The sequence below is a fragment of the Eleutherodactylus coqui genome, chromosome 7 (genome assembly GCF_035609145.1).
Source record: "Eleutherodactylus coqui strain aEleCoq1 chromosome 7, aEleCoq1.hap1, whole genome shotgun sequence".
NCBI classification, from domain to species: Eukaryota; Metazoa; Chordata; class Amphibia; order Anura; family Eleutherodactylidae; genus Eleutherodactylus; species Eleutherodactylus coqui.
The window spans coordinates 129,133,032-129,148,619 of NC_089843.1; the positions used below are offsets into that span (position 1 = coordinate 129,133,032).

A 15,588-nucleotide genomic window follows, 5' to 3' on the forward strand; every position below is an offset into this window, starting at 1 on the left:
TTTTCTTTAGACGCTTCCGCACCTCCTCCTGCGTTAGGTATGAGATATTTTGTGAGGGGTTCGTTTTATTCCCCTGCATCTCGTGTGGCATTTCCTTTTCTTTGGTGAACACACTTGAGAAGAAGCTGTTTAGTAGATTTGCTTTCCCTTCGTCATCATCAATGATTTCTCCTGCATTGTTTTTTAAAGGGCCAGCGCTCTCCCTGCAAATCCTTTTGCTGTTTATGTAGTTGAAAAATAGCTTCGGGTTGTTTCTGCTCTCTTTTGCGATCCGTCTTTCTGCTTCCTCCTTGGCAGTTTTGATCGTATCTTTGCATATTTTGTTTTTTCCCCTGTATGATTTTAGCGCTTCTTCGCTGCCTTGTTGCTTTAGTAGTTTGAACGCTTTCTTCTTTTCGTTTATTGCCCCTCGTACCGTCTTGTCGAGCCACATTGGTTTCCTTTTAGCTGAGTTTCTTTTATTTTTAAAGGGAATGAACTGCTCACATGAGGTGATTAGGATCCTTTTGAACTTTTCCCATTTTTCCTCTGTACCGTTATTTTTGAGGATGTTGTCCCAATTAATGTTACCGATAGTAGTTCTAAGCTCATCAAATTTTGCTTTACTAAAGTTTAGTTTCTTTGTCGCTCCCTGATAAGGCTTCCTATTGATTGACAGCTGGAAGTTGATTATATTGTGGTCGCTGTTCCCCAAGTGCCCCTCAACCTGCACCCCCTTTATACGTTCCGGTTTGTTAGTTAGTACTAGGTCCAGAATGGCTCTCCCTCTTGTTGGTTCCTGCACAAGTTGGTTCAGGTAATTGTCTTTAATTACTCTCAAGAACTTATCACCCCTGTGAGATTTGCAGGTTTCGTTCTCCCATGTTATATCTGGGTAATTAAAGTCCCCCATGATAATTACTTCGTTTCGTTTTGACACCTCTTCTATCTGCCTTAGTAGTAAGTCTTCAGTTTCTTCTGTTGCTTTTGGTGGTCGATAGAAGACCCCTATCAGGATTTTGTTATTTTTTCCTCCCTGTATTTCTACCCACAGAGATTCCACCTGTTCGTCTCCTACCCCTATATCCTCCCGTAGCCTCGGCTTCAAGTTCGATTTGACGTACAGACATACCCCTCCCCCTTTCTGGTTCCTTCGGTCTCTTCTGAAGAGATTGTACCCCTGCAAATTCACCGCCCAATCGCACTTATCATCAAGCCATGTTTCAGTAATTCCGACTATATCATAACTTTCATCAGTCATTCTTGCTTCAAGCTCGCCCACTTTACCGATCAGACTTCGTGCATTCGTGATCATACAATTTATATCATTTTTTTTGTTTTTTAAATTTGTTTTGTTGCTATTCGTACTTATGGCTGATCTATCAGTTCTAACTGTACTAACCCCACCCCCTGCTCGTCCCCCATTCCCTTTGCTTGGACCCAGATCGCTAATTACACTGGCTACCCCACTATTTCTCATTTTGCCCTCCCCCCCAGTCCCTAGTTTAAACACTCCTCCAGCCTTCTAGCCATCTTTTCCCCCAGCACAGCTGCACCCTCCCCATTAAGATGCAGCTTGTCCCTACTGTAGAGCCTGTAGCCGACCGCAAAGTCAGCCCAGTTCTCCAGGAACCCAAATCCCTCCTTCTTACACCAACTCCGGAGCCAGTTGTTTACCTCCCTAAGGTCCTGCTGCCTTTCTAGTGTGGCTTTAGGTACAGGTCGTATTTCCGAGGTGGGTGTTGCTTTTTTTGTTGTTGTTGTTTTAACGTCATGGCCAGCTGTTAACCCTTTCCAATCCACTGTCTGACGTCTGAAGACATTCTGATTGAAGCCTGTACAGCTCCAATGTCGGAAGACGTCCTGCAGGGTATTCTTACTGTAGATTACTGGCCGCTCTGTTGTCGGGGGCCTCTCCAGCATGTCCTATACCGCAGTACTGGCTCTAGCCAGCAGATGGCACCATTGTATAATGGCAGAAAGGGAAAGCCCCCTAGGAAACCCTGAATCCAAAATTGGATTGCAAACGGTTAAGCCTCATTTACACACACAGATGATCGCTCAAAATTTGTCAGAAACTGACAGTTTTGAGCGATCATTTTGCATTAGCTACTAATAGGCTAATAAGCCCATTAGTAGCTTACTAGCTTCGTTTGCATGTATTTAGAGAACAGCGGGTGGTCTGTTCTCTAAATACATTACTATCCTTCTCTAGTGGGACAGAATGTTATCAGCGCTGCCCACGGAAAACTCAGCGTGTGGTCCGCCTTATCAGGGACAATGGATTTTAAGCTCAGCTGAACTGAGCGATGGACGAAAAGTGTGTGGTCAGTGCATGATGGGCGCACATTTACACACGACGATTATCGCTCAAAAGATGGCTTTTGAGCGATAATCGTTGTGTGTAAAAGGGCCTTTAAACATATATTTATTTTTTTAAGAAAGTGGGACAACCCCTTTAACGTATTAGACCTATGGTGTTCTACATACCGTGTTTCCCCGATAGTAAGACACCCCCGATTGTAAGACGTATCGGGGGTGTCAGGGGGGTCGGCCAATGTAAGCCGTACCCCGAAAGTAAGACATACCGTAGAAAAAAAAAAATCATTACTCACCTCCCCCGGCGTTCTGTCGCGCTCCGGCAGGATGTCGCTCGCTCCTCGTCCCCGGCGCAGCATTGCTTTCTGAATGCGGGGGCTTGAAATCCCCGCCTCCAGAAAGCTAATACACACGCCGTCAGCCAGTTACAGAATGGCTGTGATTGGCTGAAGTCACGTGCGCCTTCAGCCAATCACAGCCATTCAATGCTGTCATTGAATGGCTGTAACTGGCTGACGGCGTGTGTATTAGCTTTCTGGAGGCGGGGATTTCAAGCCCCGCATTCAGAAAGCAATGCTGCGCCGGGGACGAGGAGCGAGCGACATCCTGCCGGAGCGCGACAGAACGCCGGGGGAGGTGAGTAATGATTTTTTTTAATTATAAGACATACCCCGAAAGTAAGACATAGTGGGGCTTTTGGGGATAAAAAGAAAGTAAGACACTGTCTTACTTTCGGGGAAACACGGTAGTCCCATCATCCGTCCTTAAGGTGTTTTTTTTTCCTTTTAAACTTTTGCATGGCCACACAATTGTTGCTTTATGAGCATTGTGATTTTTGAACCGTTTGTTATGCTGCCAAATAAGTCAAGTTAATTCTTGAAAAATAACTGATAGTGTATACGCACAAGGCTGGGTTCACACGGGGCATAATTGCCGTCGCATTTCCGTGCAGACTTTCTGCATGGAAATTCTGCCCGCGGCTTTTTATCTCGAGATTGACCAGCAAAGTGGGTGAGATTTGCAAAGATCTTGTCCACATGCTGCGTCCACCGTGGCGGCCAAGTCGCGCTGAAATCAACATGCCACGAGGAATTCAAAGACGCGGCTATTCAATTCTTTTCCTGTTTCCGCAGCAGCCTCTCTATAGGGAGAGAGAGATGGCCGCAGCGGAATACAGGCGACGAAGCCGCTCCTAAACCCGTGATGAAAGGCAGCGGGTTTTGAAGCTGCATTTCTCCTGTGAAATCTGGCAGTATATCCGTGCGATCATTACGCAGGATTTCGGTCCCGTGTGCCCCCAGCCTAAGTATTGTATCTGCACACTAATCTAGGGTATGTGCCTATTTTTATTGTATTCTCAGTTCCTTTAGCAGAAGAATATCCTCAAGTGATGTTGAATTCCATTCTCTTTCCAGGAACTCACCAGTGCTTTGATGCACGTGAAGCTTCACCTCTTTGTCCAGGTGTTTACACTCGTCTTCTTCCCAACAGCAATATGGTTTTTCCTTCAAGTGCTGTCACTTACGCCCATCAATGAATGGCTGTTAAAGGGGTATGTGTTACAGAATATTGTGCAATAATCTGTTTAAAAATACTTAATAACTTAAATATCTCCAACAGTCTGATTTACAACTTTTAAACTATACTTATGTTTTACTGCACATTCATAGGGTTTGTATTTATGCCACTCCATAAAGATAATGATGCCTCTACTACGTTTTTACTAGATACTTAAGATCTCCATACATATTAGTGGAAAGTCATCTGACGACTTTTATTTATTTATTTTTTTGTTTCAAAAGTTTATATTAAAATAGCAAAATTTGGTACATAATACAATGAAGCGATCTTTGCCCCACGCAGGAGGCTGTATAGTCAATGTCGTAAATGATAATATTGCTACACTTATACACTTAGTCCTATTTTGTAATATCCACCATTTAATCAAGAACGATGGAATGGGTTACCTTTACTTCAAAAATATAAACTCAAACAGTTCAACGTAAATTGGCCATCTTGCTTCCCATTGGCTATAAATTCTTAATGGTCTTGTGGAAAGACGCCGTCGTCGCGTACATATGCATTGAGATAGATCTAAGTAGAAGGGAGATCATTTCGATGTCCCGAAACTTCAAGCAGTTTGACCCTGACTATTTTTGTTGGGGCCGGATGACTGTCACGTGTGTATGAGAGACTTCCGACTTTGTTGGGAGGGTTGAAGGATCGGGCACATTAAATCCCAGCACCTGATCCCTTTTGTTCTACCTGGAAATAAGGTGCCGCTAGAGTCTATGGGTTTCTTTACATGTTGTTTATCAGTAAAGCAAATAGCAATAACTTGAACATTCTCTTTTTATAAAATAAGATTAGAGGTAATCCTACCATGGAGTACTTTTTACTTATTCATTTGTTTTCTCTGTGTCCCTGTGCAGAGTTAGTTGAACCCTATGAAGCACTAATTGGTAATGTATTAAAGTAGTCTGCATGAAATTGGCATCTCTGCAGGTGAAGCTGTACCTGTAGCTGCATGTTTCAACTAAACTCCCAGCCGCTCCTAAAACTGTATAATGAAGCCTTTTAGTCGGATCTAATTCTAGGTCTGCCAATGAAAAACACATCTAGCATCTAAGCACACAAAAAAGCAGATACAGTACATATGCTGGAAAAAGGACTGACTTGTGTCTCTGATTCAGACATACTTGGTTGAGTGTGACCTTTTATCTGATCCAGCCTTAAAGGGCTTTTCCAGGACTTCGATATTGATGACCTATCTTTAGAATAGGTCATCAATATCTGATTAGTGGGCCGTCTAACTCCCAGAATCCCCACCAATCGGTCTTTTGGAGAGGTCAAACTCTCCTTCCTCTTCATTGTATATCGGGCATAAGTAGCTCCGTACATTTTGTAACGGTGGTGTCCAGTATTGCAGATCAATTTCATTCGGGACTGAGCTGCGCAATGGCTATGTAATAATGGACATCACAGACCAATGAGGTGTTGCATTTACCGAAGCGCCTAAGCCCTGTCAAACAACTGATTGCAATAGGGTGCTGGGAATTGGCTCTCTGCCAACCTGATTTTGATTATCTACCCTACGGAAAGTGATCAATGTTTAAAGCGTACATGCACTATCAGATGGCTTTTCAGCTGTATACATGAGGTGTGTACATGAGGAATAACACTATAGCTCACCATTATATAACTTATATCCTGCATTTTTTTCACTACCAATTTTCTTTGATCTTTTGGGTGTAGTCTTAACAGATATGGTGTCTCCTATTAACTGCACATGGTAGAAATGGCAGATTCTGCTCCTTAAGCCTTTGTAGCATACACTGATCATAGCATCATGGAGAACACTGAGCAGTGTAGATGTGATTCCAGTAGCTATAAATCACTTACCATTAGCAGCATCCACGTCTGTGTCTTGAGGCTTTCTCCATCCTGCAGTAGTTGCCTCCTCTCTCCTGTGGGCAGCATGAGACCTCAGTCTCCTCCACCTCTTGCTATCTGTCTTGTTATCTCTGTTACTAGAAATGTACTTCACTTGACAACAGGGGACAGCAAGTTAAAAGGAAGTGAGACCCCTGGTGGCCAAGTGATTTTTCAGCACAAAAATTTCACTTTCAGTTAAAAAAAAAAAAAAAAAAATTATTTGCACTTCTGCTGGTTGTCTCATTGGCTATCCTATTAAGGCCGGGCTCACATAACTGTAATTAGCTGCGCACAAAGACACAATCACATGCGTACTTAGTACATGGGAATCGGCACACGCAGCATCTGTGTGTGTTTACACGCTAAGATAGAACATGCTGTGATCTTTTTTTTTTTTTTTTTTTTTTTCTCGTGAGGCTCATGTGAGCAGCAACATGGGTGGTTGCTACTGCGTTTTATGCTCGCGCGAAGACTGCGCGGGTAATATCCAATTAGCATACAGTCATGTGAGCCCATCTAATACTAGTTGTCGCAAAGTGTAGTGACAATTTAAGGCCCTTAAAAGTATCATTGATATATATAAAACCTTGACATATACTAGACTCACTGGACTACAGGATGTGCGGACAGCAGGAAACTACATCAAAGAAAGGGCTAATATCGCTCAAGGAAAAATATCTAGGAGATGAGTTCTAAGTACTATTTCTCTAAATACAGTACTTTTAACTTGCATCTCTATTTTTTAGACACTCTGTGCTGTTCAGTTTACTCAATTTCTATAGTTTTGTGGTGATATTGGAGGCCTTTTCTTTTAAAGCGGTTGTCTGAATTATAGATGACATACAAAACCCCTCCCGCATGCAGTAAAATAACAATTAGTGATATACTCCCTTCTCCCAGATCCGGCTGTGTCCCACGGTGCTGCTTGGTCCTGCCGCTCCTGTCTGTGTACGGGCTGCAGTCTTGCTCCGTTTATGAGACGTTACAGGCGCTGCAGCCAATAACAGCTCAGCGATCAATCCCTGAGCTCTGTGATTGGCTGCAGTGCCTGTGACGTCCCATAAACAGGCTAAGGAAACCTGTAAACGTGACATACCAGCGGTGTAGGTGGGAGAAGGGAGTATATCACGGTTTATTTTACTGCATGCAGAAAGGTTTTTACCTATAATCTATAACTCCGACAACCCCTTTAAGGAGGATCTGTTACCTACTTTTAGCCCTGTAAGCTAAGCTTCTGGGCTAAAAGTCAGTGACCTGCTGAGTCCAGTGACGTAAGTGATATACTTACCTCCCCCATTACCCGGTGTGAGGGCTGAAAGCCGCTGCTCAGTAGTGCACAAGGTAGTCCGCCCATTCTAATTTTATAATGGGCGGACTACTTGGCCTCGCTGCTCAATGCATTCAGCGGTGACAGATTGCTTTTTAAGTGTAAAAAATGACATTCAGTTGAAAAGTATGCTAGATTATAATACTACGTAATGCTGTGTTGGGCGAAACCGCTTTTTATTCACAAGATATGTATAGCTATAGTTCCAGGGCTACGATCATCCGTGCTTTGAAATTTTTATATTAGTCTTACATTTACAGGTTCATAAAATTCAAGCATTTTTGCTTAAAGTGTGACTTAGTAGAGTAGTGAACGTCTTGCTTTAGCTGTGCACACAGAGTAAAATATTTAAGTCTTGGTATTGCTTTTGTATCTGACTTATGTTAATTTTGTGTGGCTAGATTGACAAGAAGGAAGGATTAAGATGTCAAGAGAAATTAAGCTAAACACATCAGCCAATCAGTTGCATTCATCACGCCGAGCGTGAAACCTTCTTATATTTAAATCGGATCGTCTCATGTGTGACACTGAGCTCTTCGTTAAGCACTAATAAGTGTCCTTTATTCCCATTCCGCTGCAGACATACAGTCTTCCCTTCTGCTGTCCCCATGTCAAGAATACTTTCAAAATTAGCCCCTTATAATCATTTCAAGTGCTTAATGTGTTTCAGATTTTAAACTGGTGACTCCCTCAGGATTTGGTAGCCTGGATGAATATAGCAGAGGATCATGGAAAAGATTCAAACCTTCATTGAATTACAACTCTCAAAGAAAGAGAGAATGAAGGAGCCGACTCCCAAAGACAATAGTGAAAGATGTAGCGGTACATTAAATCATTCCGGTTCATTTATATTCTCCTCTATGGCCAGGCCAATTTAAGCTCTGGATCAAAAAAAAAATAAGTTTGCTATTATTACTAATTTAAATAAAAAGTAATTTAAATATGTAATAGGAGGGTAATAAACTAAATCAAATAGTGAAAACTATCCTCTGTCTTTGGATGCCATTACATGTTGCAGACGAGCGACTGCTAGCGGACTACTGCTAATTACTGTGCTTCGCCTGAACTGTCCACAAAACCTCAGTGAATCACAGCAATTAGCGACAGATTGCAGTTATCGCGGCTCGGCCACCTTGTGTCATGGCACCCTTTCTCAGTCGGCTAATTAACTAAACTTAGTTGATAATTGGGTTTAAACAGACTTGAAGCATCTTGGCTCCGTTATTACCTGCCATGATGAATCGAAAGATCATTGAAATACAACCTGAACATAAACCTTTGCAGTACGCTATGCCGTGATAGAAATACAGTCTTGAGTAGATGAGAGAGACATTAATAGAAATATCGAAGGCTGGCAAGAGTTGCGAAGTAATTTTTTAAGCTTTTTAGATATTGGTGAACTGCAGTGAAAATCATTTTTTATACATGTTCTCCAGGAGTTTGACTACTCGTCCAGGAAGCCAAAATAGAACCCAGACGGACCTCTAATAAACTGCAGGCATCACTTGCTGCAGATAGGTCAACAGTAAGGTTTGGTAGCAAAACAAGAGGTTAAATAGTTTCTCCAGTCTTCAGTTGATGGCCTAGTGTTAGGATAGGCCATTAGTATTATGTCGGTGGAAGTCTGACTCTTGGCATCCCTGATGAATCAGCTAATAAAAGGGGCCCATGATGCTCCATCGAGAGCTGTGTCCCCTTTACTTACCACTACGGTGCACAACCTGTGGCCTGGGGGCCACATGTGGTTCACAGTACTGTTTTGTGTACCCAAACTTGAAGACCCAGAAATACTTGTCTACGTAGTTACTCATATGTTTAAATATCGAAAGTAAAAATAATAGCAAGCAGTTCAAGAGTGGGGACTGGCAAGTACTAATGGCGCACGGTGTAGCCATCTTTGGGTCCCCCATATATCAGGTGAATAGGGTTATTTGACCTGTTTGGCAATCTAGAAAGGGTGCATCCTCGCTCATAAATCTGTGAAAAGACCACATCTCTCGGTTTTATCAACCTCCTCCAAAAACCCCACAAGAAATCTAAGACCAGTCAGATCCTCCATTTCAATACCTAATCACCTGCATTCCTGTTCATTATGTATTCTTAAAAAACGTATGCCATTTGTGACATTGAGCAAATAAATTTGAGACCTTTTAATCCATGAGAAAGAACCGAATCTCGTTGTTGGAACAAATGACGATCATTTGGATAATACTTCTAATTCAATTCCCGAAAGTATCTCACGGAGATAAATTAATAATTTAAAGATCATTATTTATTTATTCTCGGATTGGTGATTCGGTTCTTACAACAGATACGGGACTGCTCCCCCTATCTGTAAAAAATGGGAGGATGACAATGAAGAAAGGGAAGGTGTAGACTGAGAGATAGGAGTAGTCATAGATCGAGTAGCCTGCCTCTTTTGAGTAGTTAAACCACCTTGATCCCTTAAGTCTCCCCTTGGTGATCCCCTCCATCTTTGGTTATGTTGTCCCCTAACACGATCTCTAAACCTGGATCCAAGCCACTTCTTAAAGGGTTTATTGGAAGACAAATCAATTCCAGAAGAAATATCCGTGTTTGTTAAATCTCCAGAGGTGACCCAGACGTTCAGTGATTCAAAGATTGGGACACACCTTAAGTGTGTTTCATCTTGTTATATAGGAGGCTTATGTCCAGTGTCCTATGATTGCCCTTTGTTTTTGGGACATCTGCTAACTTCATGTTTTCTGCAGTTTATTATAGATTCATATTTTGAATAAAATTAAGCAGTGGGGCATTAACCACATATATTTACCACCACTGTGTGTCTAGGATAGGGAACTGTATCCACCTTGTTAGCTGTCTCTTTAGTGTGTAGCCATGTTGTGATATGGGTGGGCTTATTGCTCATCATTGTTTTTGTTTTGTTACTAAATGTCACCTAGTCGGTACGGCCAGTGGGATCTCATCACACCCTTACGCCTGCATATTTTGCCCATGTGTGGTTTTAGACTGATTCGTGCACTGTAGTAAGCGCTGTGGTGTGTATAATTTGCACTAACGTTTGCACTGTTTGATGCATGATCATACGCAATCGTGCATGCGTTGTAATGTGGTGTAAAGATGGTTACACTTAGTATGCGATCCAGAGACATGTTGCAAGGCTTCATGTACATTAACCTGCCCATTGAATAAGCCTGTGCCTGCTGTGTGACATCTTTTGATTATTTGCTCAAGGTGGTGGGGGGAGTTACATACTATATATCTTCTGGTGCTCCCATATGACAGGTTGGCATCCATCATCATTATGTCCACATCAGTGGGGGACAGTGTCTGAGTTTCTTATGTCCCTCCAAACTTTGAGTATGCCTTGATGATTTTGGTGACTATCTACTTGGGAGAAACGCATTAGGTTGGATGCAGTATACTTAGTCTTAGGGTTTTGTAGGGTTACAGCAGGGTCATCTTCGTGGAGTGGGGGCGCTTTTGTTGGGTGATTGACCCACAGTTAGGGAGGGTGATTGTAGGGCTTCTTACAGGGGTAGTGTGTTATCAGAGCATCACCGACGCCCACGCTGGCTGTCCTTGGGTTGTCACCTATACATACGGTATCATGAATATCGGAGATACAATCTACAAATCGGGAGTACTTCATGAATGCCTGCTGTCTAACACTAAACCCTGAGCGTACACGCATTATTTTTGCACTTTATTATGTGTTTATCTGTTAATGTTTTTTAATGAATAATGTTTTTAAGTATCTTTAAATAACAATTTATACTTTTTTCTTTTTTGGGGGGGGGGGGGGGGGGGGCGGGGAGGGCATCCTTTTGCAGTAATATGTGGTTTGTTCTTGGCCCCTGGTGCTTCATAGACTATTGCAACAATATTAGTGGCTGTCTTTCGTATTACAGGGCACTGCAGCCTAGTAAATGGGACTGAGCTGTAGTACCAGGCATGCCCACTATTAAAAGTACAGAGTTGTACTTGGTAAATCGGCATGCCCTTCAGTCAGCTGATCAGCAGTGTGCTTTGGACTGGTGATTTGTAAGGAAAATTTTTTTGCAAGGCGTAGGTGGGAAGTATCTAAAAGAAAACCTATCTTTGTTACCCATAGCAACCAATCACAGCATAGCTTTCATTGTACCAGAGCAGTTTCAGGAATGAAAGCTAAGCTCTAATTGGTTGCTATGGGCAACAAAGATGGGCTTCTTTTAGACACTTTTTTTATAAATTAGGCCCAATGTTTTAAACTCAACTTGAATCCTCGAATTTTAGCCCCTACAGCCCAGTGATCAATTATGATGGTCACGGAGACCCATTTTTGTGATGGCCTTACAAGTCTTGCCTCTTCGATCACCGGGACCTAACAGAGTTCCTGAGGGCCGTCCAGTGATGGTGCCTGTTGGGTAAAAAACACATATCTATAAGCTGTACAGTCCAAGAAATCAGGATATAGTTTTATTGGGCAGCAGCTACATTAGGTTGGGTATCTCCTGATAGACTGGGTAGGCTATGCTGTAAAACTATACATTGAGACTTCTTAGATTCTACCGCTAGACCTCTGATTGTCTTCACATAACATTGACTATTGCAGTAGAGTTTGCTTTTTTTTTAAATGTTATTATATAAATTCTTTATTTATAAATTTTGGGGTGGATACAGAAAGAAAAGAGGGAAATTTAGCTTTCTTGAATTTTATATATTCTCCATAAGTTTGTCTTTCTGCATACCTCCAGTGGTGCTAAACCATCGAGATCTACATACATGAAAGTGATTTTCCACTGGTAGTCCCCTCTACAGTCACAGAATGAAAATCTAGTATTTCTGCATAATTTTAAGATGGAAAACAAAAGAAGGCAAGTCTGAAAGGTTAAGGCGCACTGCTGAAAAACAAAAATCTGATTTACTCCAAACTGAATCTGCACAAAATCTTTATTGCATCACTTGTGTAATACATCATCAAAATTAAATTTTGGATTCTACATCTACGCCTACCAGCACATGACTGTACAATAGATCATTTTTCAACTCTTTTTGTATTACCAGGGTTTGCAATGTACTGCAGTCTCCCTTAGCACAAATGATTATGAACGCTGTTCAATTTCTCCCTAAGGGAGCTATATATTCAATGCTGTTTAGGTAGAAGCGAGAATAGGGATTGTGGTCAGCACAATTAGCAATTACTCTGATACTCAGGGGCTCTTTTGTGTATTGGTTGCAAGAAGTATAGGAAATTGATCATTTAAGGCAATTAAAAAGTAAAATATCTTATGTATTTTTTGTTATCCTATGTAAAGTAAGACATCGGGCTATTAAAGCTGATAGGCCTCTTTCACGCAAGCGTTTTGCCTCGTTGAGCCTTTCCATGTCTGTTTTTGGAAGAGCAACTGAATTAAAACTGAAATAAACATTGCAATTTTTTTCAAAATTGATCTAATTGAGTTTTCAAGAAAACAAACCTTTTGTTTACTTCACTTTTGCTTCAGTTTTTTACTGGAATAAGTAATGTATGACTTTTTTTTTTTCCTCCATTGATTTCAATGGGTTTTCGGAAAACGCTATCTGTTTGTTTTTAGTTTTAATTTTGTTTCTCCACTCCAAATCTTGAATGGAGAAAAGGAAAAGCTCAATGGACGCAAAAGGTTAGCGTGAAAGGGACCTTTAGGGTACATTTGCACAAGGTGGTAATGTGGCACAGGGCCGCACCATTGCCGAACTGCAGTAAATACAGTTTTTGCTGTGGTTTTTATGTGTTTCATAATTTGTTTTTTGTCCACAATTTTGGTAAAATGTTTATATTAGGAATTGGAGACCAAGTACAGTGAGAACAATGCTGTGTATACTAATCATTCGGAGGAATGCCCTTTTCATTCTTTGTCATTGCTTGTTAAAGGCGACTTTTCTTTGAATATTTCATAAAAAATTTAGCAACTATGTAAATATTTCTCTTTTATGCTACATTTTAATCTAGATAAAAACTATTTAATGAAACATTGCCAGGGTTGGTAGGTGCTGGATTTGAGGTGGTATTGATTATCCAATTCTAAGGAAAAGTTGACTTGTAGGCCTCATGCACACGGCAGGCCCGGATTCCGCCTGCGGAATCCTGCATGGAATACGGCCCTGACTGCGGCAGGTCACCCTGCCTACCTGTCATCTTCTTTGCCGGTTTCTGCACGGACCTGTCCTCCGGCTTCGCTGTACTGCAGATGGTCTGCACGGCTCGCCATCGGACATGCACAGTACAGATTTTTAATTTTTTTTTAACTCCTGCTTTTCCCATGGTGCGGACAGGCCACAGCTGGAACGGCTTCTTTTGACTTCAATGGAAGCCGTTCGTGCGGGAACCACAGGAAAATGGAGCACGCTGCGATTTTTCTTTTTCATCCGTGAGCGGAATCTGGAACTGGTTTCTGCTCGTGTGCAGGAAGAATCATTTTTCCATATCATGCTGTGGAGGGCTATTGTTGCGGAACCTGGAGGTGGACGCCTGCTATGGATTCCGCAGCAAAAATCCGCCTGTGTGCATGAGGCAGTAGCTAAGAATAAAATGCTAACACAATCTGCTGCTGGAACTTTGCTTTCTCAGCAGAGGAACTTGCTTTAATTCAACATTTTATATTGCAGTCATTTGCTGTATTATGTAAACTCCTTGTCAAAAAAACCCAAAGACGGCACTTAGAAGTAGTTGCTGAAATCAAATGAAACTTTTTGCGTGATTGTAACGTTGCTATAAGTAAGTGATTACAATATCAGAGCAAGGCCCCCTGCACATGGGCAAGAATTCTCACAGCGGGATCCGACCCGGCCGTCTGCAGGCGGCCTAAAAGTGTCATTTACTGAACACTTGCAGGGAAACTCTAGTACCCTGTTGTACCGCCTCTAGCTTGGATACAAGATGTGATACGGGCTGGCTTGGAGGCTCTAGTACCCTGTTGTACCACCTCTAGCTTTGATACAAGATGTGATACGGGCAGGCATGGGAGCTCTAGTACCCTGTTATACTGCCTGTAGCTTGGATACAAGATGTGATACGGGCCAGCATGGAGGCTCTAGTACCCTGTTGTACCTCCTCTAGCATGGATACAAGGTGTAATACGGGCGGGCATGGAGGTTCTAGTACCCTGTTGTACTACCTCTAGCTTGGATACAAGATGTGATACGGGCTGGCTTGGAGGCTCTAGTACCCTGTTGTACCACCTCTAGCTTGGATACAAGATGTGATACGGGCAGGCATGGGAGCTCTAGTACCCTGTTATACTGCCTGTAGCTTGGATACAAGATGTGATACGGGCCAGCATGGAGGCTCTAGTACCCTGTTGTACCTCCTCTAGCATGGATACAAGGTGTAATACGGGCGGGCATGGAGGTTCTAGTACCCTGTTGTACTACCTCTAGCTTGGATACCAAATTTGATACGGGCCGGCATGGAAGCTCTAGTACCCTGTTGTACCGCCTCTAGCTTGTATACAAGATGTGATACGGGCAGGCATGGAGGCTGTAGTACCCTGTTGTACCGCTTCTAGCTTGTATACAAAATGTGATATGGGCGGGCATGGAGGCTCTAGTACCCTATTGTACCGCCTCTATCTAGGATACAAGATGTAATATGAGCCGGCGGTAACGATAGTGCCACCTGTTTCTGGATGGCGGACAACAAAATATTTGGAGCTGCTCATGCTTTTCGGATGATCAGACTCTTGACTGGTGGTCTGAGGATGTCCTGAGCTTGGTCACCTAGTGTGTGTGCGCTCTCACTCATCCACTGGTCTTAACAGCTTCTAAGAGTCTGGTCAGAACAACCCATGTGGTGGACTATTCATCAATCCGATGATCCAGCTTATAGCATTCCAATAATGTTGACTGGGCAAATTTTTCTTCTATTGCATCGTAAAGGCATGTCTAGTTGGTCAACAAGATCTACAAAGGCGGAAAAAGAGGTCACTACACACAAGTAGCCTCCGGGAGCCTTTTTATAGGCCGTGGGTCGAACCACTTTTAGGGCCTTAGGTGGAAAGACTGTTCATCTTATCACTTGCATATCTGAGATAACTGCATGCTGAGTTTTGTAGCAAAACAACATCTACGCGCTTGATTTTTAATTTTTTTAAATTTATTTACAGAGTACAATTTTTTTGTATTATAAAATATCAGATTTAACTGCTCACTAACTTTTCACACAACTTGTATGATGGACAATGTGATAACTAGCAAAACTGCTATTTATCTAAAATGGTGCTTGGTTGTCTTCTGTAGACTGGCCTACATGATGCTATATCTGTGTGTTACAGTTTGAGAGCAGAATCTGTAATTCTCGCTGCAGTGTCTATAGAACATAACACAGCAGCCAGGCTCCTCCCACCAGTTCGGGGAGCAGTGAGAATCACAGATACAGGCTGCAAAAGGGAAGCGGGGAAAAATGCAGGATAGAAGTCCTATAATGGTTAGGAACAGCGTTCTTCCTCATGTTCACACACAACAGCTTATTCTGAGTTAGGTACGCTTGAAGGAATTTTACTCTATATGTAATTTGTAATTCTATGCTG

General features: G+C 42.2%; 1 protein-coding gene across 1 annotated transcript in view; it reads left to right on the plus strand.

Moving 5' to 3' along the window:
* Positions 1-15,588, plus strand: part of SLC10A7 (solute carrier family 10 member 7) — a 169,674-nt gene that overhangs the window by 19,714 nt on the left and 134,372 nt on the right. The window contains exon 3 of the mRNA XM_066573670.1: positions 3,714-3,850. Coding sequence (XP_066429767.1) covers positions 3,714-3,850 — 137 coding nt within the window. The remainder of the gene's footprint in view (positions 1-3,713; positions 3,851-15,588) is intronic.